Source organism: Patagioenas fasciata, chromosome 2 (assembly GCF_037038585.1).
Source record: "Patagioenas fasciata isolate bPatFas1 chromosome 2, bPatFas1.hap1, whole genome shotgun sequence".
Lineage (NCBI taxonomy): Eukaryota > Metazoa > Chordata > Aves > Columbiformes > Columbidae > Patagioenas > Patagioenas fasciata.
In genome coordinates this window covers 164,085,506-164,107,199 of record NC_092521.1, presented here as the reverse complement: position 1 = coordinate 164,107,199, position 21,694 = coordinate 164,085,506, and the positions used below count along the sequence as shown (strand labels likewise).

The 21,694-nt window shown below is 44.0% G+C and overlaps 1 protein-coding gene across 2 annotated transcripts in view; it reads left to right on the top strand.

Annotated features, from left to right (window-relative positions):
- Nucleotides 1–21,694, top strand: part of OXSR1 (oxidative stress responsive kinase 1) — a 101,835-nt gene that overhangs the window by 12,901 nt on the left and 67,240 nt on the right. For both annotated transcript variants that reach the window (XM_065830651.2, XM_071805359.1), the window contains exons 2-3: nucleotides 7,940–8,052; nucleotides 19,487–19,595. In XM_065830651.2, the coding sequence (XP_065686723.1) occupies nucleotides 7,940–8,052; nucleotides 19,487–19,595 (222 nt within the window). The remainder of the gene's footprint in view (nucleotides 1–7,939; nucleotides 8,053–19,486; nucleotides 19,596–21,694) is intronic.

Genomic DNA, 21,694 nt, shown 5'->3' with positions numbered 1-21,694 from the left:
CTAAAGCACCTGGGTGATCTTCATGCTTATCCAGGGCTGTAACTTCACTTGTAGTATCATTAACGTTTGCAACACTCGTCCTGCAGTACTGGGCTGGGTAGATGACAATATTCTATGAAACCTTTCTCCTTACTGTAGGTGAGCAGATTTTTTTGGTCCTCTCTGTGGCAGTACTAGGAATATGTCCGAGCCCCATTATGAGTTCCCTTTGGTTTTATTAGTGCTATTGGGAACTGTCAGCATGGATAGCACCTTCCATTCTGTAGCAGAAATTTGACACATAGTGGAGAGATGGCTTGAAGAACTGTGACACTACTCAAGGACCATTAATATAGCAGCATTTTGCTCTTTCTGAATTGTGGGGCTTGTGCCAGGAAGACTTTTGACATGCAGTGGACTCTAAGTCCTGTTTGGGGAGAAGAGTATTCCCATCCCATACTGAGCTGGCTACAAATTGAAGAGTAGGCTTTTTTCCTAGCTTGTTTTTTAGAAGATGCTTATTCTGTGCGAGAGGACTCTTTTCACCAGAGACCTCAAATGAGGTGGAGAAAATAGAGGCCTAACTTCCCCTTTGTAGCAAATGGACCAAACAATGCAAGATCAGTCTGAGTTTGCAATGTGGTGTTTAATTTCTGGCTTAATTAGATCTGTATCTGCCCCATGTTCTGTAAGAATGCTTAGGAAATTTTATTGCCAGTCTTGTGGCTTCTTGTTTTATTGCTGTATTGTCCTTGGAATGAGTAACCACAAAGCAGGGCTCCCGCAGCTCTTTGGCATAAGGTTGTCAAAGAATTGAGGCATGTGGAGATGGAGGTTTTTGTCCCTGTGCCTGCAATGGAAGCTGTGAATATTGAGTCTGTGTTATGAAGTTTTAAGCATCTCCTGGGCTTTGGGTGTCCTGTCTGTGATCTGCAGTGAGGACCATTAATGTCACATTGGTGACCAAGAGACCTTGGTATACATGTGCGATTCCACAGCTGGATCTTCTGCTTGTTGCTATAGAAGTATAATCCCATAAAAATATGTTGAATGGAGCAAACTGCTGCTTCTGCAGCTAATCACAACAGGTTGATTTATTAGGTTGGTGTAAGAGAAACTCTTGGAGAGATCATGCCAGGGCCCACAGAACATGGTTCTTCTTATTATATATATATTTTTTTCTGAAACTGGATACCTGGAGCCTGAAAACCACTGCTGGGTCCAGAGCAGCCTTGCAGGGAAGTGTTTTGTGTGCATTGTTCATAAGAGGAAAACCCGGGGGCACAATTATAAACAGAGCCTGCGTCACGAGCGGCTTTCTGGCACCGCGCTCCCGATAGCCGAGGATGGATTCCAGATCTCGCTTAAAAATAGAGAGGTCCTGTGTGTGCTGGGGAACGGCGAGAGGAGAGGGGAGGGCTGTGCAGAGGTGTCCAGCTGAGCCTGGTCTAATGCTGGGAGAGACTTGAGAGCTGGACTTATGGGGGCAGTTTGGGAGATGTGGATTTCTTCAGCTTTACAGGAGTGAGTTAAGGAGGGGATGGTGTTGCTGCCTTGATTGTCTAGTGGGAAGTTATAGAAGAGATGAAACTGGATTCTACAGAGGTGTGTGATGGAAGACTGGAGCTGTGAGCAATGCTAGGAAATCTGATTAAATAGTGAGATGAAAAAAAGCCTTACCATGTGGGCGATCAAGCACAGCAACAGCCAAAAGTGTTGTAGAAATATCTATTAAATATACTCAAAATTAGGTTGAATTTGATGCTGAGGAACCTGATTTAACTTGGGATTTGGCCCTGCTTTCAGCAGGAGAGTGGACTAAAGGCCTCCAGGGCTTCCTTCCAACTTTAATTGTTTCTAACATTCATTTGACGCCGCAAGAACGCATTTCCTCTACAGAGGGGATTTGATACAACATTAAGATGAAGTCTGATGCTCTGAGACTGTAATGGAAAATGCCCCTTGTTGATTGAAACAGTTGTGTGAGTTTTCTCATCTCCCAGGGTACCTGAAACTCAGTTTCCAGTAGTGGGATGGATTTGAAGCTTGGGCAGCACTGTGTGTTTGTGTTCTTTCCATGTAGCTGCTTAAAATTGCTATTGCACGTGGTGGGGTAATACTGGTCTAGAGCCAAGATTTGATATTTGTCTTGTGATCATTTGGCCTGACCATTCACATCGCTGAAGCAGATATCTCTGCCAAAACGACCTCCGGCTTCGATTGCGCTCACTTGGGAGGAGGCATCAGTGCCGTTCATCCCAGTCTTACTAGGAGAGCTGCAATGTCCTTATGTGGCTGCTAAGATTTGGTTCTCTTTGGAAATGAAGTGTATATGAACATACTATGTCCTCAGGTCAGTCTTTCTACTCTTCCAAATAGCCTTGAAGTCATTGGTTTTCATCCACTTGAACAAAGATCTCAGAGGGTTTATTTTTCTTGTTTTGCTTTATTGATTTTAAACAAACTTCATCTAAGTTTTGTGACAAAGTGGCTGCAGAAGAGTGTCCAGCCTCCCTTGAAGGCTGATGAAGGATTTCTATGGGGAGTTTCTCAACTTCAGGAGAAATTCAGGCTGGAGCTCTGGATGCTGAAGGTACAGGGAACATGAGGGATCCAGAGGCCCAAGGGAGATATGCTGGGAAATCAGGCCTCAGTAACTATGTGCTTGGGGAGTTTTTGGTTTGAGTTGGTTTCATCCTTTCAGAGGTTGGTTTTAGTTCAGAAAGAACCATTTAATCATAGAAATGTGAAAGAAGCAAGGGTGAGAAAGGGTATGTTTTCCCCCTTAGGCAGTGTTTCCTAAAGCAGGTCATGACCCTCGTATGCAGGAATTTTGCAGCTGCTATCCTGAGGGTTGGAACCCTGTCTGGGAGCCTCCAGAGGCAAAAGCAGGGGGTATTAAACACATTCTAATACTCACTCGGGGTCTCTTTCCTCCCCCTCAGCCCTCAACAAAACGATCTGCTTTTCAGGAATAAAGCAGCAAGTGTTCGGCCGTGCCCAGTTTTCATTGTTTTGCTAAGCCGTTCTGCTGGAAGAGATTAACTAGGGAGGGAATTTTTCTCCGAAAGCTGATCTTGAGGGAGGCGGAGGGAAAAGCCTTAGCGCTGACCTTGATCAGAGTGTCTAGAGGTGGGGAGTGAACACGACTGAGCCCAGGAACATTAACTCAGTGCTGCCCGGTGCGTTGTGGCTGCGTAGCCGGTGGGACCACGGCTGGCTCGGGTCACAGATCTGTTGTGCCCCCAGCACAAACTGCCTTTTTGGGCTTTTTTTTTTTCCTCATTGAAAGTGGTTCATGGCAGCCAGGGAAATCACTTCACTCCCCACCTTTCCCCATGTAGCTGTTACTTGCTCCTAGACTTTAAAATCATATAATGTCCTGAGTTGGAAGGGACCCACATGTATCATCGAGTCCACAACTGCTGTCCCTGCACAGGACAACCGCACAGTTCACACCATGTGTCTGAGGATGTTGTCCGGTCTCTTCTTGAACACTGTCAGGCTTGGGGCCGTGACACCTCCCTGGGGAGCCTGTTCAGTGTCCAGCACCTCTGGGTGAAGAACCTTTTCCTCATGTCCAACCTAAACCTCCCCTGGCACATCTTCCTGACATTCCCTTGGGTTCCGTCATTGGTCACTGAAGAGAAGGGTTTGTCTCCTGCCCCTCCTCCTCCTGTTGTGAGGAAGCTGTAGCTTCTGTGAGGTCTCCTCTTGGTCTCCTCTCCTCCAGGCTGAACAAACCAAGTGACTTTAGCTGCTCCTCATATGGCTTCCCCTCCAAACCCTTCACCAACTTCATAGCCTCTTCTGGATGTTCTCTAGCAGCTTAATAGCTTTTTACTCTGTGTCCCCAGCCCTGCACACAGTGAATGCTCCAGGTGCAGAGCAGAGCGGGACAATCCCCTCCCTGCCCGGCTGGCTGTGCTGTGCTGGGTGCACCAGGACACGGGTCCCCCTCGTCTCCAGGGACACTGTTGGCTCATGTTCATGTAAAAAATCTTCTTGCCAGAGTTTTTCTTTTTCTCTCTGGTGTCATCAACTCTATCCATACTTGTCTTCTCTAAGCAAGATATTTAGCAGCTTCTCTCCTTTCTTTCTCTTGCCACCCTTGAATATTGTAAAGAAATTGTGTGGCTGTGAAGCACCAAGTGGCTGTGTTGCTGTGTTTTCTTGACTTGTCAGAGAAGCATGGAAACCCGTCTTTGTTTGGTCTCTGGTAGTGGCAGCAACTTGCTTGTGGCACATGGTGCTGCAGCTTGGCTTAATCCTTGCTTGAGATGCTTTTGAGATTTCATTGTTTCTCTATAATTAAGTGCTACGGAGGAGCTGAAAAATGGCGAATTAGCAGGAGAGGGGGGAGTGGGGAGAGCAGGTGGCGATCGAACTGAAGAGAGCTGCCAGAGGAGTCGAGCAGCAGGGAATTAAATGGGAGGAGTCTTGAGTTGGGTTGATTCCCTGCCATGTGCTTAGAAGGATTTAGTTTGGCCTTTCATTACTGTTCAAATCATGCCACACACCCATGACAGATCGGGTCCCTGTAGGCTGGAGCATTGTCCAAACACTTAGTGAGAAGCAGTTTTTTTGCCCTGAGGTCCTAGTGAGCAATGATCAGGTGGGCTGGAGGACTGGGAAGGAACTGTAACATGCATCGTCCTGCTTTTAATTAGTCTGTATCTATTGTTTCTGGCAGGAACATTTTAAATAAAACACTAAGCCATTATTTGTGTATTCACTTCTATAAAACCCCAGACTTCACTGTCGTCTTGTGAAAGGGATTGTGAGACGCATCTCTGCGAGTCACGCATACACCAACTGGGTTTAACTGGCACAGAAATCCTGGTATGGTGTGTTGTGGGGGAAGCCAGTGTGTGCTGAAGCTGTTGCTATCTGAGAAATCCAGAAAGAGTCTTTGAGCACAGATACTCCTGCATTGGTGAGGTCCACACAGGTAGCTGTAGAGATTAAAAGGTGCACTGCAAAATGAACTGTGAAGTGAGAAGGGTGGTGTGAATTACTACTGGAGAGAGATGCTACTACAAAGATGCTGAGGGGTCTGGAGAATCTTTCTGATGAGGAAAGGCTAAGATCTTGGTCTGTTCAGCTGGAGAAGAGGTGCTGAGATGGGATCTCATTAGTGTTTATAAATATCTCAGGGTGGGTGTCAAGAGGATGGACCAGACGCTGTCCAGTGGTGCCCAATGACAGGATGAGGGACAATGGGCACAGACTGAGACACAGGAGGTTCCATCTGAACGTGAGGAGAAACTTCTTTCCTTTGAGGTGCCAGAGCCTGGACCAGGCTGCCCAGAGAGACTGTGGAGTCTCCTTCTCTGCAGACATTCAAACCCACCTGGACACCTTCCTGTGTGATCTGCTCTGGTGACCCTGCTTTAGCAGGTGGGTTGGATTGGATGATCTCCAGAGGTCCCTTCCCACCCCAACAGTTCTGTGACTCTGCGATTCAAGACGCTCCTCTGAGGTGTGCAGTCAAATATTGTGACAGCATCTACCTTGTGTCTCCAACCTCTGCCTATTACTATGCACCAAGCCATCCAAAGAAAGAAATAATACTTGCGCTTTGGATGTGTCAGCAGCAATGTTTCTTTTGGGATCAAACTCCTTCCTATCTTTATATTCAATCATTTTTTGTTTTCATATATTTTCACCCAAAGAAGCAGAAGAAAAAGTTAGACAAGTGAGTACTGGGTGGAGAGGGACAGGTCAGGGCAACCTGGGATTCCTGGTGAGTGGGAAGATGTTTGTGCTGGGGCTACTGGTTTCCCATTGGGGTCCTGCACCTCCTACCTGCTGGGACACCAACCGTGGGGATGTGTGTGGAGGTTGGTTTTGGGGACATTTGTCCCCTGCTTAATGTTGTGTGTTCAGCCCAACTTGGCTGTCAAAACCTCTTCCCCTTGCTGTTTGAGTCCTTTTGTTAGATGTCTGCCCACACTCTTCCATCAACTCCATCTTTTGCTCAAGACTTTGTCTATGGCATTCAAACTTCATTTTCAAAGTCCCTTATAAATATTCTTGCCCTCCCCCTCCTTTTCTTCCACCTGAGCTTCTTCTGGTAGCTTTTCTACCCTCTGCTATGTATAGTCTCAGAAAAATGTGTGCAAGTAATAAATGACCTCAGCCTTGAACTTCTTAAAAACCCATTTACTTTGTGTAGTAGTACAGCTTCAGCAACCTCTCCTTCGTGTTCTGCACGTTGCTGCCTTCTGCCATTAAAATGTAAACTCTCAAGTGCAGGAATCACCTGACAAGCTGAACCTGTTGTCCGGGGTGCACTTGTAATGCCATACAAAGTGAAATTAAACTCCTGTATCTCTGCTGTAGCGGGTGCTGGTTGAAGATTAGAGGAGCAGAAACTATGTCCCTGAGAATCGCATCTAAATGCCTTTTAAACACCTACAAATAGTCTGCAAACTATTTGTACTTGACCTGTATTGCAGAACCTGGAAGTGTTATTTCTTTTAATAGTATTAGAATGGAAGAATCTGGTAAAATAGGTGTATTATTCCATAATGCAGAGTAGTTATCTTCCTCATCAGCACAAATGAGCTCAAGTTATGCCTGGGATAATGAACAAAATAGCTGTATGTTTATTTTAAATGGTGGTGTTTTTTTTGACAATAGCCAGCTCTTGAGCTCTTTTCTACCTATCCTACCCATTTAAGTTGAATTTATTCCTTTCCAGTGAAGTTGGTAAATGCAGGGAATCAAGATGAAGGTAGAAAGTAAAGCAACAAGGTGTCTTATTGATGAGACATCCATGTTGTAGCTATTTCTGGACACCAAAAAATACGGGCTTAACATGAATTAGATTTTAAATCTCACTGTTGCAAACTCCTTTGATACCGAAGGATACGATATTGCTGAGCAGTTTAAATCTGGAGCTCTTAACCATACTTCGAGCAGCTAGAACAACTTGCATATTAAAATGTGTTATTTTTTGCCCTATTGGAATATAAATGTTCTCTGGCTGTGGTTTTCAACCCAGGCACCAAGGCAGTGTTACTACGTGAGAACTGGAGCCGAACAGGATTGAATGAAACCTGACTCGTGTCTTTGCATAAAATGAGGAGAGACAAGAGTGGCAATTAGTACATAAAAATATTTGAAAAATCTCATTAGTGTTGCTAGCAAAGAGTGTGGCTTGTTCTGATGCTTGGGGTGAACACATGGGGTTATAAGTCTGTGTGACCTCAGTGGCCTTTGTTTTCAAAGCACATGAGAAGAATCACTGCTTTAAGCAAGCTGGAGTGTGGGGTTTTTTCTTGGCTGCAGGGCTGTAATGATCCCGGGAAGGGATCTTAAAGGTCCACTTGTTTCATCTGGTTAGTCCACCCACACTTGGGCTGGTCTGACCTTAAAGACAGAGTTGGGGTGTTTAGCCTGGAAAAGAGAAGCTCCAGGGAGACCTTATTGTGGCCTTTCAGTGCTTAAAAGGGGCCTGTAAGAAAGATGGGGACAGACTTTTTAGCAGGGCCTGTTGAGGTAGGACAAGGGGTGATGGTTTGAGCTAAAGGAGGGGAGATTCAGAGTGGGTGTGAGGAAGGAATTGTTGCCCCTGAGGGTGGTGAGAGCCTGGCCCAGGTTGCCCAGAGAGGTGGTGGGTGCCCCATCCCTGGAGACATTCCAGGCCAGGCTGGATGGGGCTCTGAGCAACCTGAGCTGTTGAAGATGTCCCTGCTCATGACAGGGGTGGCACTGGATGACCCTTAAAGGTCCCTTCCAACCAAAACTCTTCTATAATTTGGTGCTGCAGCTGATCTGACCCACTGGATTGCACAGACCTGGAGCAGGCAGTGACTGTGGTGTTGCCTTTGCTGGGTTTTTACTTGGCTCTGCTTTCTTAATGAACTGGCACTCATAATTTCCTTGTCTGACCTCCCTTCCTTTCGGCTGAAATCCCCCAAGATGTTTCTAACTCTGTCTTTTTCACTCACAGGGAGTGGAGCGACTGCGGTGGTGCAGGCGGCTTTCTGCAGTCCGAAGAAGGAGAGGGTGGCAATTAAACGGATCAATCTTGAGAAGTGTCAGACGAGCATGGATGAACTCCTGGTATGAAATCTACATTGTCTGGGGAGTTGGATTCCGGTTCACATCATCTCTGTGTTAGCCAGGTGCCACCCTGAGGTGATGTGAGGGTGAGGGGACTGATTTCACTAGCAGTTCACTTGTCCCAGTTGTGGGCACAGTACTTAAAATGTTAAGTTCTCCAGCAGTTGATCTTTTTCAGGCTGTTTGTTTAGAGCTAAGTACTTTGTATAATCCCTTTGTTTCAAACTGAGTTAGTGTGTAAACGTGAAGCTTAGCTGTACCCACAAGAGCTCTGCACTTTGAGAGGGGTACAGAGCTGTGTGCTTCCACAATCTTTAAGGGAATGGTTTTGCTTTATTTTCCTTTTTCTCAGTTCTTTGCAGTTTTTTTTCTTTCACCTAAAACTGAATCAATTACCTCTTGTTCCTAATCTCTTTCTGGCACTAATGCAGCTAAGGGATCACTCTGACTTATTTCAGGCTACCATATGGAAACCCCCACTAATTCGGAGTTCAGTACAGGAGGCAGAGTCCTTTAGAGCTGTAGCTCTGTAATTTTCTTCTGCTGTTTGCCTCTCTTTTTGAAGATTTTCTGAATGGAAAACAGCTTCTGGCAGGTAGCCATGGTAACTAAAATTTCCTTTTTCTTATCTGACTTGTGTTGATGGGTTTTCTCTTTATCCTTTCCCTGTGTGTGTGAGCCGATGCTTCTGTCGTTCAGCAGCTGTCCCATCCACCTCATGTGTGGAAAGTCCCTGGTTTTAAGCTGGGCAGAAATAGGTGTCTTTGTGAGCACTGAGTTGGCTCCACTCAAGGTGATAAAGCTCTCTTGGGTCAAACTCCTCAGAGTAAATATTGGTGAGCAGGGTTTGAGGGAAGATGAGGCCTTGTACCACTTTACCTTTTAAAGCATCTTTCTAGGATTGTATTTAATCCTATCTGTCTGTCTTTCCACTTGCATCTTGACAGCTTCTGTGGTGTTGACCCAGGCACTTGTTTTGGTGTTTGTGATTAGAAAGTAAAACAGAGAGAGAAATCAGGAGCCCTGGCTGGCGTTACACTTGTGTGATCTTGAGGAAGTCGCTTCCACTGCAGTTCCAGTTTTCATCTAGTGACTAATGTTATTTTTTTAGCATTATAGGTGTCTGCAAATCTGCTCTTGTAAGATGGAAAGGCTCCATCTGAGGTGCCTGTGAAGAGTTGTGTGTAGGACTCTTAGGATGACCTACACCAGAATGAACCGTAAGAGGATCTGAACTCAGAAGTTAGACATTTCTTCCCTTTTCACAGATGATCTCTTTGCGCTGCTACCATCCCTTGGTACTCTTCTCAAGTCTTTTATGTGGCTTGTCCATGCTATTCTGCCTCAGTTTGTATTTCAAATGGTATTGTCATGATGTAGTAATTGAGATTGTTAGTGTTTGAGTAATTGCCAATTCCAGCTAAAAGGGTTAGGTTCAGAAAGATATGCTGCTGAGACTTGGCATGTAATTTTAGATAAGTACTTCTAATTGCATATTTTAAACCTCTGGCTGACCTGTTCATCACAATGGTTTTTCTTGTTATCAGTGAATTGCTGTTGTCAGCTCTCCTAAGCTTCCAGTTTTGTGACCAGATCTAGTGTGATCAGATCTGTTGTGACTGGATCTTTTTGTATAGGTCTGTTGTCAAAGAAGCCGTTTGTCTTGACATCATGTGTCCGATACTGTTCATTAATGTCTGATAAAGGCAGAAGTTTGAGATCTTACCATACCTGCTGTCAGTAAACAGATTTTTTTCATTAGTTGGCTTGTAGCATTTTATAACAGCAACACAGGCATTAAATGCCTCCAATGGACAAATTTGGACATGACCTATAAAAATAACATCTTTAATAGTGAGACATTAGACCAGGACTCTGTGCAAAAATGGAGAGAGAACCTGACGATGAACTTGTCTCCAGTCAATTCCTTGACTGGTTGAAGTTCTTCATTTTCAGACTCAGATGTAGCAATATGTGCCTGGTTCTCCTTTTCTGTGTACTGTAAAATGCAGATTCTTAGCCTGCTTTTTGAAATAAGCCACTGTACCATGTCTTTAGTTGTGCTCCTGAAGTCTGTAGCTCATCTAGAAAACTTGGACATGGTTTAAGGAGCACAATAAGTGATTAGAGTCTGATATTTCAGAGAAAAGTGCACGAATCAAGCTCTGGGCAGTTTTGGGATAATCTCTCTCCAAACAAGTTCTTGTTTGGACCTGTAACAGTTAAGCTTTACTTATCCAGATTTAAGCTAATCTCTTAATTAGTTTTTTTTGAAAACAGAATAAAAATGCAAGTATAGATGTTCTTCAACTGTAAATCATGGAAGGGTGTGGGGGAAAAGAGGATGATTGAGTTTTGGCAGCTTCCTGGGGCAGTGGACACTAAGGACACTGAGATGTGTTGTGTGAAAAAGGCTTTTGCTGAGTGCGTTTGGAGTTTGTCAGTTTATTAGATGTCATTTCCCAGTGCGAGAGGCGAAAGGGTGGACATGCCTGATTTCCCTGCTCCTACCTTACCTACTTTTTATCTTGTTTCCATACTTACTTCTTCCTCAACCTTAAATATTCCCAAGCTTTTCAGTCTCTCTGATCACTTTAATTACATTTTTTGACTACTTGTTATTGCAGGATTCTTTTTTCTTCCAAATCATGTCAATATAAGTCCTCACTGATTACAGTGCTTTTATGAAGCAACTACAAAGAGAAATGTGATGAGTTCATACTTGAGTATGTTATGCCCTCCTCCCTGCTTTCTCCTCTCCACCAGTACACTTAAAAGCGTGAACTTGGGCTTATATTTGGTCCATTTTTCTTCTATTGTGCTGAAGGTATCTGAGCACAACAGTCAGCTCTTGTATTAGCACTGCCCAGTCATCAGGCATTGGGATAGAGAAGAGAAAATTGAACGTAAATGCTCTTTAAAATTTGTTTTTCTACAGGGCTTCAGACCAATATACTTCTCTATTGTAGCAAGCTTGTTTATTCCAGTACTCTTATAGATAGGATGAGAGGAAATGGCCTCAGGTTGAGCTAGGGCAGGATTAGATTGGATATCAGGCAAGTTTTTTCCTGGAAAGGGGTGTTGGGTGTTGGAACAGGCTGCTCAGGGTATGGTGGAGTCACCATTCCTGAAGGGGTTTAAAAGACACCCAAATGAGCTTCTTAGTGACATGGTTTAGTCCTAGAGTTAGGTTATGGTTGGACTCGATGATCTTGAGGGTTTCTTCCAACCAAAATGTTTCTGTGATTGCCAGAATCTGCCTAACAAAGAGGGTGAAACTTGTGTTGCTTGGGAGAGGGTACGGAGAGCACCAAACTCTTCTGCCATCCATAAAGATGACTTGTTTATTCTGCAGCTCTTCCAGTGTCCATGCTGCTTAGTGGCTGACACTTATATTTCTTGGGATGGAGGAGAGGAAGGTCAGCTTGGAGCAGGGTTAGGAAATGCAGGGTAAGAAACTCTGTCGTTGGTCGAATGGATGAGTGACCTTGAGTTTCCTTTGAGCTTCTGTAGCAGCAGGAGCCCAGAGAACCTGGGAGCACCTCCTGGCTCATGGGGATGCCGCACTAATGGTGATGAAGTGATAGGACTTGGCTCGTTAATGATATTGATCCTTCTCTCTTGATACACAGTGTGGGTGGTCAGGGGTAACCTGCACACTTGGCAAATGCTGCATGATGTCTTAGGTTAATGCAATGGTTTAATTTATTGCTGCTACAGGATATGGAAATGCAGGAAGGACCAATTCTGCATCATGAACAAACCAAGTCAAGGGTATTCAGCTTGTCAGCAGAAGTAATTGCTGTGGAGGATGCGGACTGGCAGGAGTAATGCAGTTTGGAGATGTGGCTCTTTCTAGCCCAGCTCCTGAATTAGGTGATGTTAGTCAGGAACTCATTTCAGTGTTTGAGTTTGATCTCTTTCCATGTATATCTTTGAGTGCTACCAGATGTTTCCTAGCAGGCCTGTGGGGTTCAGCTGGAAGGGCAGTACAATAAAGCTTCTAATGGTTCTTGCTCACTGGGGTGACTGGGAGTGGGATGTACAGAGGGGTGTTCAAATACAGCGTTATCTACAACTGGTCTTGGGCTTTATTTGTTATTTAAGTTCCACTTTTTACTTGTCTTGCAACCCACAGTAGTTAATGAAGTTATGCAACATTTTGGTGTGTGTTTGAAAGCAGTTTGCTGTGTGGTGTATTTCACAGCTGGACACTTTTGCTCTTCCCTCTTCTCTGCTTTGTGGGATGCTGGTTGTATTGCTGCTGTTACCAGTTCTTTCAACACAGAGGTATGACATATGCCTCAAAACAACCATGCCTCAAGCTTTGTTCTTATATACATGTTTCCTTGCTTTAAAGAATTATTGATTAAAAGGCCTTAGATCTCTCCTCTGCCCGGAAAACTTTGTTTTTATGCAGTTAAAGCTGAGCTAACTTGGTCTTTTTTTCTCCATGCTTTGAGAGTAGCAGGTGATGTGAATTATCTACTTATCAGTTGAAGTGTTGAATGATGGAGATGGCAACACAAGCTGTGGGGTGTTTCACATCGGGCTTTCCCAGCTGGGGACAACTGCTGCCTGTTCAGTTCCTAGAGGTTCGGGAAGGAGCATGTGGTGTTTCTGCTCTGGGGGAGACTCCAAACTCTTCCCAGTCCACAGACTGGTAGGACTGGGCCTGACAGGTCTGCAGATAAGAGGAGTGAAGTGAAGATACCGTTGCGGTCAGAGGGAGGTTAAGGAAGCAGAGGGAACAAGTTTAACTGCAGTAAAAACTTCCTGTTGAATTTCATGGCATTGACCTGGGGAGCTTGCTGCCAATAATGCGAAGATCAAACGTTGCCTGAGATTAAGTAAATCAACCTATAGTTGAGAAGGTTAAATTAGATAGGATTTATAAAAAAGGATTATGAACTCCCATGGTTTAAAGCATAAGCCAACTGTTAACTGCCCAGGCTTAGTCAGAAGTCTTCCCTCTGGGCAGATAATTGTGTAACTGGTTGTTATAGGGTTTTACACCTTCTTTTGAAGACTTGGGCAGGATATTGAGCTGGCTTTGATCTGACAGAGTGGTTCCTACAAGTGGATTAACCAGACTGTAAGGTGGTTGGGAACAAAGCAGCAGACTGCAATAGGAGTAGTAAAGGCGTTTCATCCGTGCCTGTTGTCTGATGGGAATTGCCATTATAATTCCATTTCCAGTCCTGAGGACCTTTACACTTGCTCCAGGGGAAACAGTCCCCAGGTTTCAGTGCCAGAGAGTCCAATGTATGATATGGTTATTTGATATGCCATGTAGCATGTTTCTTGCATGATAGGATTGCAGCTTTATAGAATACTTTAGCTGGGGGCAGGTGGTCTGTGGTGTTTCTCAAAGCAGTAACAACAGAAATCTTAATTTCTGTGCCGATTGAAGTGTTTTTGTGTTCTTTGGGAAAGCTCAGCGTGAACATGAGGATTAATATGGGTTAAATCCTGAGTGTACAATGTCCGTGGAGTGGATGAGCATGGCATGGTGCATGTCAATAACTTTGCAGAGTTTGCAGTTGACTGCGTGGACAAATCACAAATTTAAGGCTCTGCTGAGCTGTGAACAGTGGGAATTGATCTGAATTGTAAGGGTCAGCGATAAGTTAGTTGGTAACATGGGTAAAGCTGCAAGATGAGTCAGTCACTTGCCTATTTGCTTTGTGGCTAAAACCAAGAAAATACAGGTGTGTATGAATTACTCCACCATAACAGTTTAAACATCTTTCTTCGGTACGTTGTCACCAACACTGCAGACCTGGAGAGGGAGAACAACCACTGAATGATGAGGAAAAACAGCTGTTGAAGTGGGTGACCACTAAATGACTTGCCATGGGGGCGGTTTGTTCCCATCAACTAAGATTTATGGATGAAAACTTTTTATCCCTCTCAGAGTTGTTTCTTTGACCGTGTTGCTCTGGATTAGCTAATCTAACCCCTTTTTAATTGGGCCAGTCTGTCTCCTATAGCCACATCTTGAGGGTAAAGAACTGAACTGGATAATTGCAGAATCACAGACTGGCTGGGGTGGGAAGGGACCTCTGGAGATCATCCAGTCCAACCCACCTGCTAAAGCAGGGTCACCAGAGCAGATCACACAGGAAGGTGTCCAGGTGGCTTTGAATGTCTGCAGAGAAGGAGACTCCACAGCCTCTCTGGGCAGCCTGGGCCAGGCTCTGGCACCTCAAAGGAAAGAAGTTTCTCCTCATGTTCAGGTGGAACCTCCTGTGTTTCTGTCTGTGCCCGTTGCCCCTCATAATCTGAACATAGAAGTTGAATCATAATCTCTCATTTTGACCTCTGGGGTTTTTATTTATCTCCTTCAAAAAATGCCTTTGAAGTTGATTGTGGTAGGGAAACATTAGTAAAAAGAAGAATTAATATTCTCAATTTTACAGCATTTTAGTTAAACAATTTCAGTTGGAGTAAAATTTGAACAGTTTTGGCTGCCTGAAGGACTGGAGCTCTAAATCCTGCTTTAAAAGGATGACGAAGAGCTTTAATACCTTGTGCCTCTAGATCTCAGCTGAGAGATAAGTTCTTTCCCAGGTGTAGCTGGAGCATTGGTGTATCCAAGGGGAGATCACATCTGACCTGCTTTCATTTCCGCCCAGGCGTGTTTTCCCTCCCCAGTTCTCTTATGGCCATGGTTGCCTTCAGACAAGGTAACAAGTTGACCTATTTGTGGATTCCTCTGAAGCTGCAGGTAACCACATGAAAGCAGAGTACTGCTGTTTGTATCTCTGGAGTTGATGTCAACACGTAGGAAGTAAAACTAAACAAAGCACAATTTTCATCCACAGATTTGAGAGCAAGTGTCTTAGAAACAAGCCTTGGGGCAGATGAACACAAAGAGTAGAAGGTGATGATATGAACAGAAAATACCAGTAAGAAAGTTTAGCTGGTAGTTTAAATACAGCCTTAGCTGCTTTGTATCTCTCTTCCTATCAACTCCAACTTCAGTTTTATATCAGCAGGAAATAAACCCCCTTTTGAAATAGCATATCTCCATGACTGACTTACAGGAGACTAATAGGTTTCTTATTATTCTAAATTATGCTTCACAGCAGTTTTTTAGTGTTTTGGAAGCCTTGAAATGCTTCTTTTATTGCCCATAGAAGTACTGAAAACATTCATCAGAACCCTTAAGGAAAGACACAGAAACCTTTATAGCTAATGCTGGTCTGTTTGCTTTTGGTATTTGACAGTGCAGATATTTTCTAATATCTAGTCTGGGATGTAACAATCTCCCAACCATTGCCTGTGTCTAGACGTGTTTTTATCAGGAGTTCTTGCTCCCTAGCTGAACAGAAAGTGGTTTCATTTATGGATCCTGAACTGGAGAACTGGCATTAAGGTTGGGTCTAACTGGAACCAGATGTCTGTGTGAGCAATGGGATGGAAGAGCTGAGCTGTGGATAGTCTGAGGGGTCTGTATCAAGTCACCCATGACCATGAACAGAGTGGGAATAAAGCAAAGTTTCCAGTTTAGAACTTGCACATAGCAGCGCAAAGAAATTCTGATGTTTAGCACTGACTTTGACAGTCTTGGAATTTGCTGAGATTTTTATTAGGTGTCTTACCATACAGTTTGGATGATGGTGAAAGTGAGGGGAGCGCAGTTGTATTGTAGTTATTTTTTATTTGTGTAATTTGGGGGTAGCAGCCTTGTTGCTGAGCAGGTAGGGAAGGAAAATCTTTGCCTGCTATGACTTAGTGTTTGAAGAGTAGTAAACTTTCTGAATAACTTTAGAAACCATATTCAAGCTGTGCCTACAACACACATAAAGACTGTTGTTGCATTTTGTTCGCTCCTGCTTCCTCTTCCTCCAAGGATGCTTTGAGCAGAGCTCCCCAGTGCTCCTTGACTGGGATTCCTGCTTTAACTACAGCTTTTCAGCCTTTGCGTTTATTTGTTCTGCTGTTGTATGTGTGACAGGTTTGGCTTGGTTTCAGTAACAGGAGGAAGCATTTGAACCTCAAAGCCCGTTGTGATTTGCCACCATCAGTTAAAACAATTGTATATGTTGAGCCTCCAGGATGTTGGTGCCTTGTGTGGGGGTGAAGATGAATGAAGCTTTGACGTAGCTGGTGTGAGATTAGCCTAGAAAACTTATTAAAAATGGGGTGAGCAAGTCTGCCTGGCTGCTGCTCTTTCTTACTGATAATAATGTAAAAACACTGGAAATAATGAGCTGTGATGCAATTATTCAGAGCTGTGTGAGAAATGGTTCAGTCTGCCTGTTGCACATCCTCGAGCTGACAGAGGTGTTAAGTTGAATAGATCAGGTTTGTGGTAACTTATTTTTCTTCTTCCTCTCTGTGCACTGAAGTATATGACATATTGGGATTTGTTTCTTTTTAGACTGTGTTTCCCAGCCCATGGAGCAGAGCATGGTAATGCACAAGGGAAGTAGTTCTTGGAAAATAATGTAGTAACTACATCACGGAATGCCTGCAATATCCTGTAGTACAGCACTGCTTGAATCGCAAAGATCTGATCCAGGTTTAGGCTCTTACATAAACTTGGTCCAGACTTTATCTCACTGTGTCCTGAATTCCAGTGGGATACACGAGTATATATAAAACATGCAATTTTGTGTGTATTTCTTGTACTGCCTTCTTGATCTCCTCGGGAGCTGGTAAAAGCACTTGGAGCGGTCTAATCAGAAAGGATAAAACCAGCTGCTCTGGATCACTTCTGATCTGGATTTGGGGCAGATCTGGCTGGTGTGGGGATTAAGCGGTCTGTGTCCTGCTTGCTGCTTTCCACAGGTTTCCTCTGATGACACGTGTGCATATGTGGGGTTTTTAATTGTCAGAAATAAGTCAGGCACCTGAATTTTCTTGCGTGTTTAAAAGAGTAAAATTAATTTAAAGCCTTGGGCTGAATGCAAATTTCAGACTCAGGATCCAAGACTGTGAATGGTTTACAGATCCCTTAACTAAGGGCTCAGTCCAGTGCTCTAAGCAAGTCCAGAAAGACCCCAGGGTAAGAAAACAAGCTCACAACTCTGAGCTCAATGAATTTTGGAAAGGTTGTGCGAATCAAATGTTGCGTTTATGTTTACAGACAGCAGCCCAGAGCTTCCCAACCAGCCAGGTTATGGGCAAGGAATATGACAGGGCACAAACCAGTTGGTGAGTCTGACCTATGTTATCCAGGGCCCTCATTTCCATCCATCCCTTGGTTGAACTTTGAAGGAAGGCAGTAAAAAGAACGTTCTTGTTGACATCTTTGTCTGTTGAGGGGCTTCCCTGCATTGCAAAGAAACGGAACTAGAAGGCAATAAGAACTCCAAAGGTGCTGATTTATTTCCTTTTTGAAAAATAGCTTGCCACAAGTGAGTGTTTGCAAGGAAGGGAGCTGGAACTGTCAGAGTAAGCAGAGGATATTGTTTCAGGCTGTATTTATTTTCATGGGGTGTTTCTTAGTGAACGAGTAGGCTATACTGAGATGAATAACCTGCTCCCCACTCTTCAAATATCCTTTCCTGTTTAGAAGGATTCTTCTTTAATCTCCTCATTGGAGTTTCCTGGAAAGTTGGTGCCTTTTCTAGAGAAGCAGAAAGAGGAGCCAATTGTTTGATTCCTCAAATGCACCTACTCCCTGAAAAGCGGTATTAAAGTGAATAAATCAACATTAGCGTTGCGTTGTAGCTGTGATTACCAGTTAAACCTTTGCCAAGGGGAGAACAGTTTGTCTTCATGTTGTGCTGGGTCACAAGCAGAGCTTTGTGCATGGGGAGGAGAAGAATGTGGCACCTGTGGGATGTCCTAGACATGGATGAGACCTTCTCAGAGCTCCCTTTTGTACTTTGGTATCAGGGACGTCTTGTGTTTAGAGGGAGGAAAGGATCAGGGTGTGAAGAGCCTTTGCTCTCCTCCTTTCTTGTGTATTGGGGGTCAAGGGGAGGGGGGTGACAGCAAGCAGTGAACAGCGAGTGGCATCTCTGTGTTCAGTGAGGGAATGTCTTAGTGAAGAGAAGTTCAGGATGTTGGGGATGAGTGTCTCTCATGGGTGATGCTGGAGGGGACAACTTGATGGTTTGAGGGGCTTGGCTGAAGCTCTGAGCTTGACTGAAGCACAAAGGCCCAGCTGGGTGTGGTGCAGGGTGCCAGGCTTGGCCTAGTGGATCATTTTTCAGCCTCACAGAGTAGTTGGTATTGAAAGGGACCTCTGGAGATCATCCAGTCCAACCCACCTGCTAAAGCAGGGTCACCAGAGCAGATCACACAGGAAGGTGTCCAGGGGGGTTTGAATGTCTGCAGAGAAGCAGACTCCACAGTCTCTCTGGGCAGCCTGGGCCAGGCTCTGGCACCTCAAAGGAAAGAAGCTTCTCCTCATATTCAGATGGAACCTCCTGTGTTTCAGTCTGTGCCCATTGCCCCTCATCCTGTCATTGGGCACCACTGAACAGAGTCTGGTCCACCCTTTTAACATCCACCCTGAGATATTTATGAACATTGAGATCCCCTCTCAGCTTCTCTTCTCCAGCTGAACAGCCCCAGCTCTGTTCTCCTCATAAGAAAGATGCTCCGGATCCCTCATATTCGTGGCCTCCACTGGACTCTCTCCAGTAATTCCTTGTCCTTAAATTGGGGAGCCCAGAACTGGACACAAAGCTTGAGATGCGACCTCACCCTTAGCCTATGGACAACTAAGAAACCGTGAGGCTTTCTATCCAAACTACTGATTTGTGACTGCATAATGAAAGCTCCATGTTTTCTGTCGTGTTCTGCCCATAACCTGGAAAGCATCAGCACTTAAGCCATAATGAAAACCAAGAATAAGCACAGTCCAAGCTCAAACAACTTACTATCTGAGCTGTTTGATATTGTACCCATCTGTAATAGCCAACTGCTTTCTAATCTCAAACTGGTTTGCCTCTTCTTCCCGTGTGATTACAGCCATAACTGCCCTTTGTGCCTTCAACCTGATCCAGCTGAGCCATCTGTGTTCCTGCTGGGAAGAAACACTAGTGATAAGAGGCCTTTTATTTTCCCAGGGGCAAATATTTCCCTTTCTCATCCAAATTATAGTCTTCAGCTGATTAAGCATTTGTTGTGTAATGTCTCATTGAAAGGAGGAGTCAGCATGAACTTCTTAGGTAACAAACTGATGTGAATTTTTGGGAATATGCTGTTGTAGCTGCATGGCTGTAACCAAAATACTTGCGCTTTGTTGCCTTTGCCAAGGGATTGGTTTTGGTCAACTTTTTCTTCTAGACAGATGGGAAGAGCACCCTAAAATACCTGTGGGTCCTAGTATGATGTGAACTGAGTGTTTCTGGGTTTTCTATGTTTTCTTTGCACCCTCTTTGAACATTTGTCTTGAGGAAGAAAACTTATGTGCCTGAGGAATAATAATCACTGGGTTCAACTGTTAATGCTTTATTTTTCTTTACAGAAAGAAATTCAAGCCATGAGTCAATGCCATCACCCCAACATTGTATCTTACTACACATCGTTTGTGGTGAAAGATGAGCTTTGGCTGGTGATGAAGTTACTTAGTGGAGGTGAGTGGTCCAATTTCTTTACTGTGAAAGGCAATGTAAAGTTGTTGTTCTTTAATACCCTTTCCCTTGTTTTCCTTTTAATTTTCCCACTTGTGAATTGAAACGTTTGAATAACAATATTTAACTTCAACGCATTCAGCTCAGAAATAGCTTCTCTTGTGGTGTACATCAGTAGTAGCACCAAACTACATGGCTGTGCTGGCTTTTCTTTTCCTGTCCCTATATTATATTTGACAGAATTGCAGAGAGTGATTTGTGTGTGTGTTTGCTGAATGACTCACTTGAGTATTTGGAAACTGGAGCATATGACTTCAGACAGGAACAGAAACTTAAGTGTAGGTGTAGTAGCTGAAACCATCCTAAACTTCTAGGAAACAAATATCAGTGTTCTCCAATGATTGATCTGAAATGGCGCTTCTTGGGTCTCGTTAACACAACTTTCTTCATCTTGTTCTGTAAACCTGGGAGAAGCTTCTGAACTAGAGAAATATGCAAACAACTGGGCTGAGCCCAACCACTTCTACTTGCTCAATGGTGAGAATTGCAAAGCTAGGTCCTTGAGCCTTTTCTCACTTGCAGTTTGGAGCCTCTATGGGGCTGATGGCTTCTTGGTAACCAGACAGTCTATTGATATTTTAACCTATTTGCGTGTTGGCTGCCCTTGTGAGGAACTTTAAATCACCTCTATGTAGGGCAGAGCTACTCTTAAAATGTCAGTATATGGCCTTAAAAAGGGAGGAGAACATCAGGTGGGCACAGCTTGATTTGTGCGGTGTCAGTCCTTAGAGCTTGGGTTGCTTTCCCCCCTTGTTCTGGTTGACAAAGTAACTGGGAATACTTGGGACAATTTCAAATTACTGCCTAATTAACACAAAGCCAGGGAAACTTTCCCCTTTCTGGATTTATCTCTGAGACAGTGGAGAAACAGCATTTTTATTTTAAGAGTTTGATAACTTCTTATCGGTAATGCTTGATTTGATATCATAAGATTTTCCAGGATCCCCGTTGAAGTTACAGTTGAGCCAAGAAGTGGAATCAAGTTGTGGATGATAACACAGAGGACTGTTGCTAAATCTCAGGCCTGTCTAATTTGATTTTCCTGGCACCCCAGTGAAAATGAATTGAAAGCTGAAAACAAAAACCAACCCTACCCTGTTTTCTTGCTTTTTTTTTTTAATAAAAACCTTCTTGGCTCCTCTGTTTTTGTCTTCATCCTGGGGGCTGTAAAATGCCAGAAGATGATGTGGAAAAATCTGGCTCAACCTGTTGGCTTTTTCCACAATGACCATAAAACATGTGTCTTTAGAGATCATCTTTAGAGATTTTCAGCAGTTCTCTTGGGGACAGTCAAATTTCATGCCAACTCGAGTCTGTCTCAAAGCGTTTTTAATGCCTTGTGTCATTAAGCAATACCCGCTCTTTTCTTGGAAGGGCATGTAACAGGTCATTAAAGACACAATTGCTCTTTGTGCGTAGAAAAGGATCCCCTGCCAGCTTAATGTGAGGAGTTTTGCTGTGTGTACAAGAAGTGTATCTATGGGGAGGTTTCCACAACACCGGGAAATGGCATCTCAGGGGTGCAGGAGAGGCAGCACAAACATCCTTGGCCTTTATTAGGAGAGAACATGAGCTCTTTGCTAAAAATGCGCAGCATTAGCTGGTATTTTCATAGCAGCTTTCTTTAAGAACCAAGACTGAGGCTCATCCTTGAACCTCCAAATGTTGCTTGTTTGTTCTCATTTCTATATGGTTTTTATGTAAAGCTGGAAAAATATCAAACTTGTTATGGACCAGCTTTAAGGTACCACAAAGGTAAAGACTGGGCTGGAAAATCTCTGTAAAAATCATCATTGCTTCAGAAGCAGCCTCTTGGTGGTGTGAATGATGGCCTGTTTGTCATTGAATATTCACTTTGAATGGGCTTCTGTGTTTTACAGACTGATAATTGACCCTTGTGCAGCTCTGGCATCAAGCGGGGTATTTTCAGTAACATATTGCTAGGACATCTCACAGAATCACACAGAATCGACTGGGTTGGAAAAGACCTCAGAGATCACCAAGTCCAACCCTTGGTCCAACTCCAGTCCATTGACCAGATC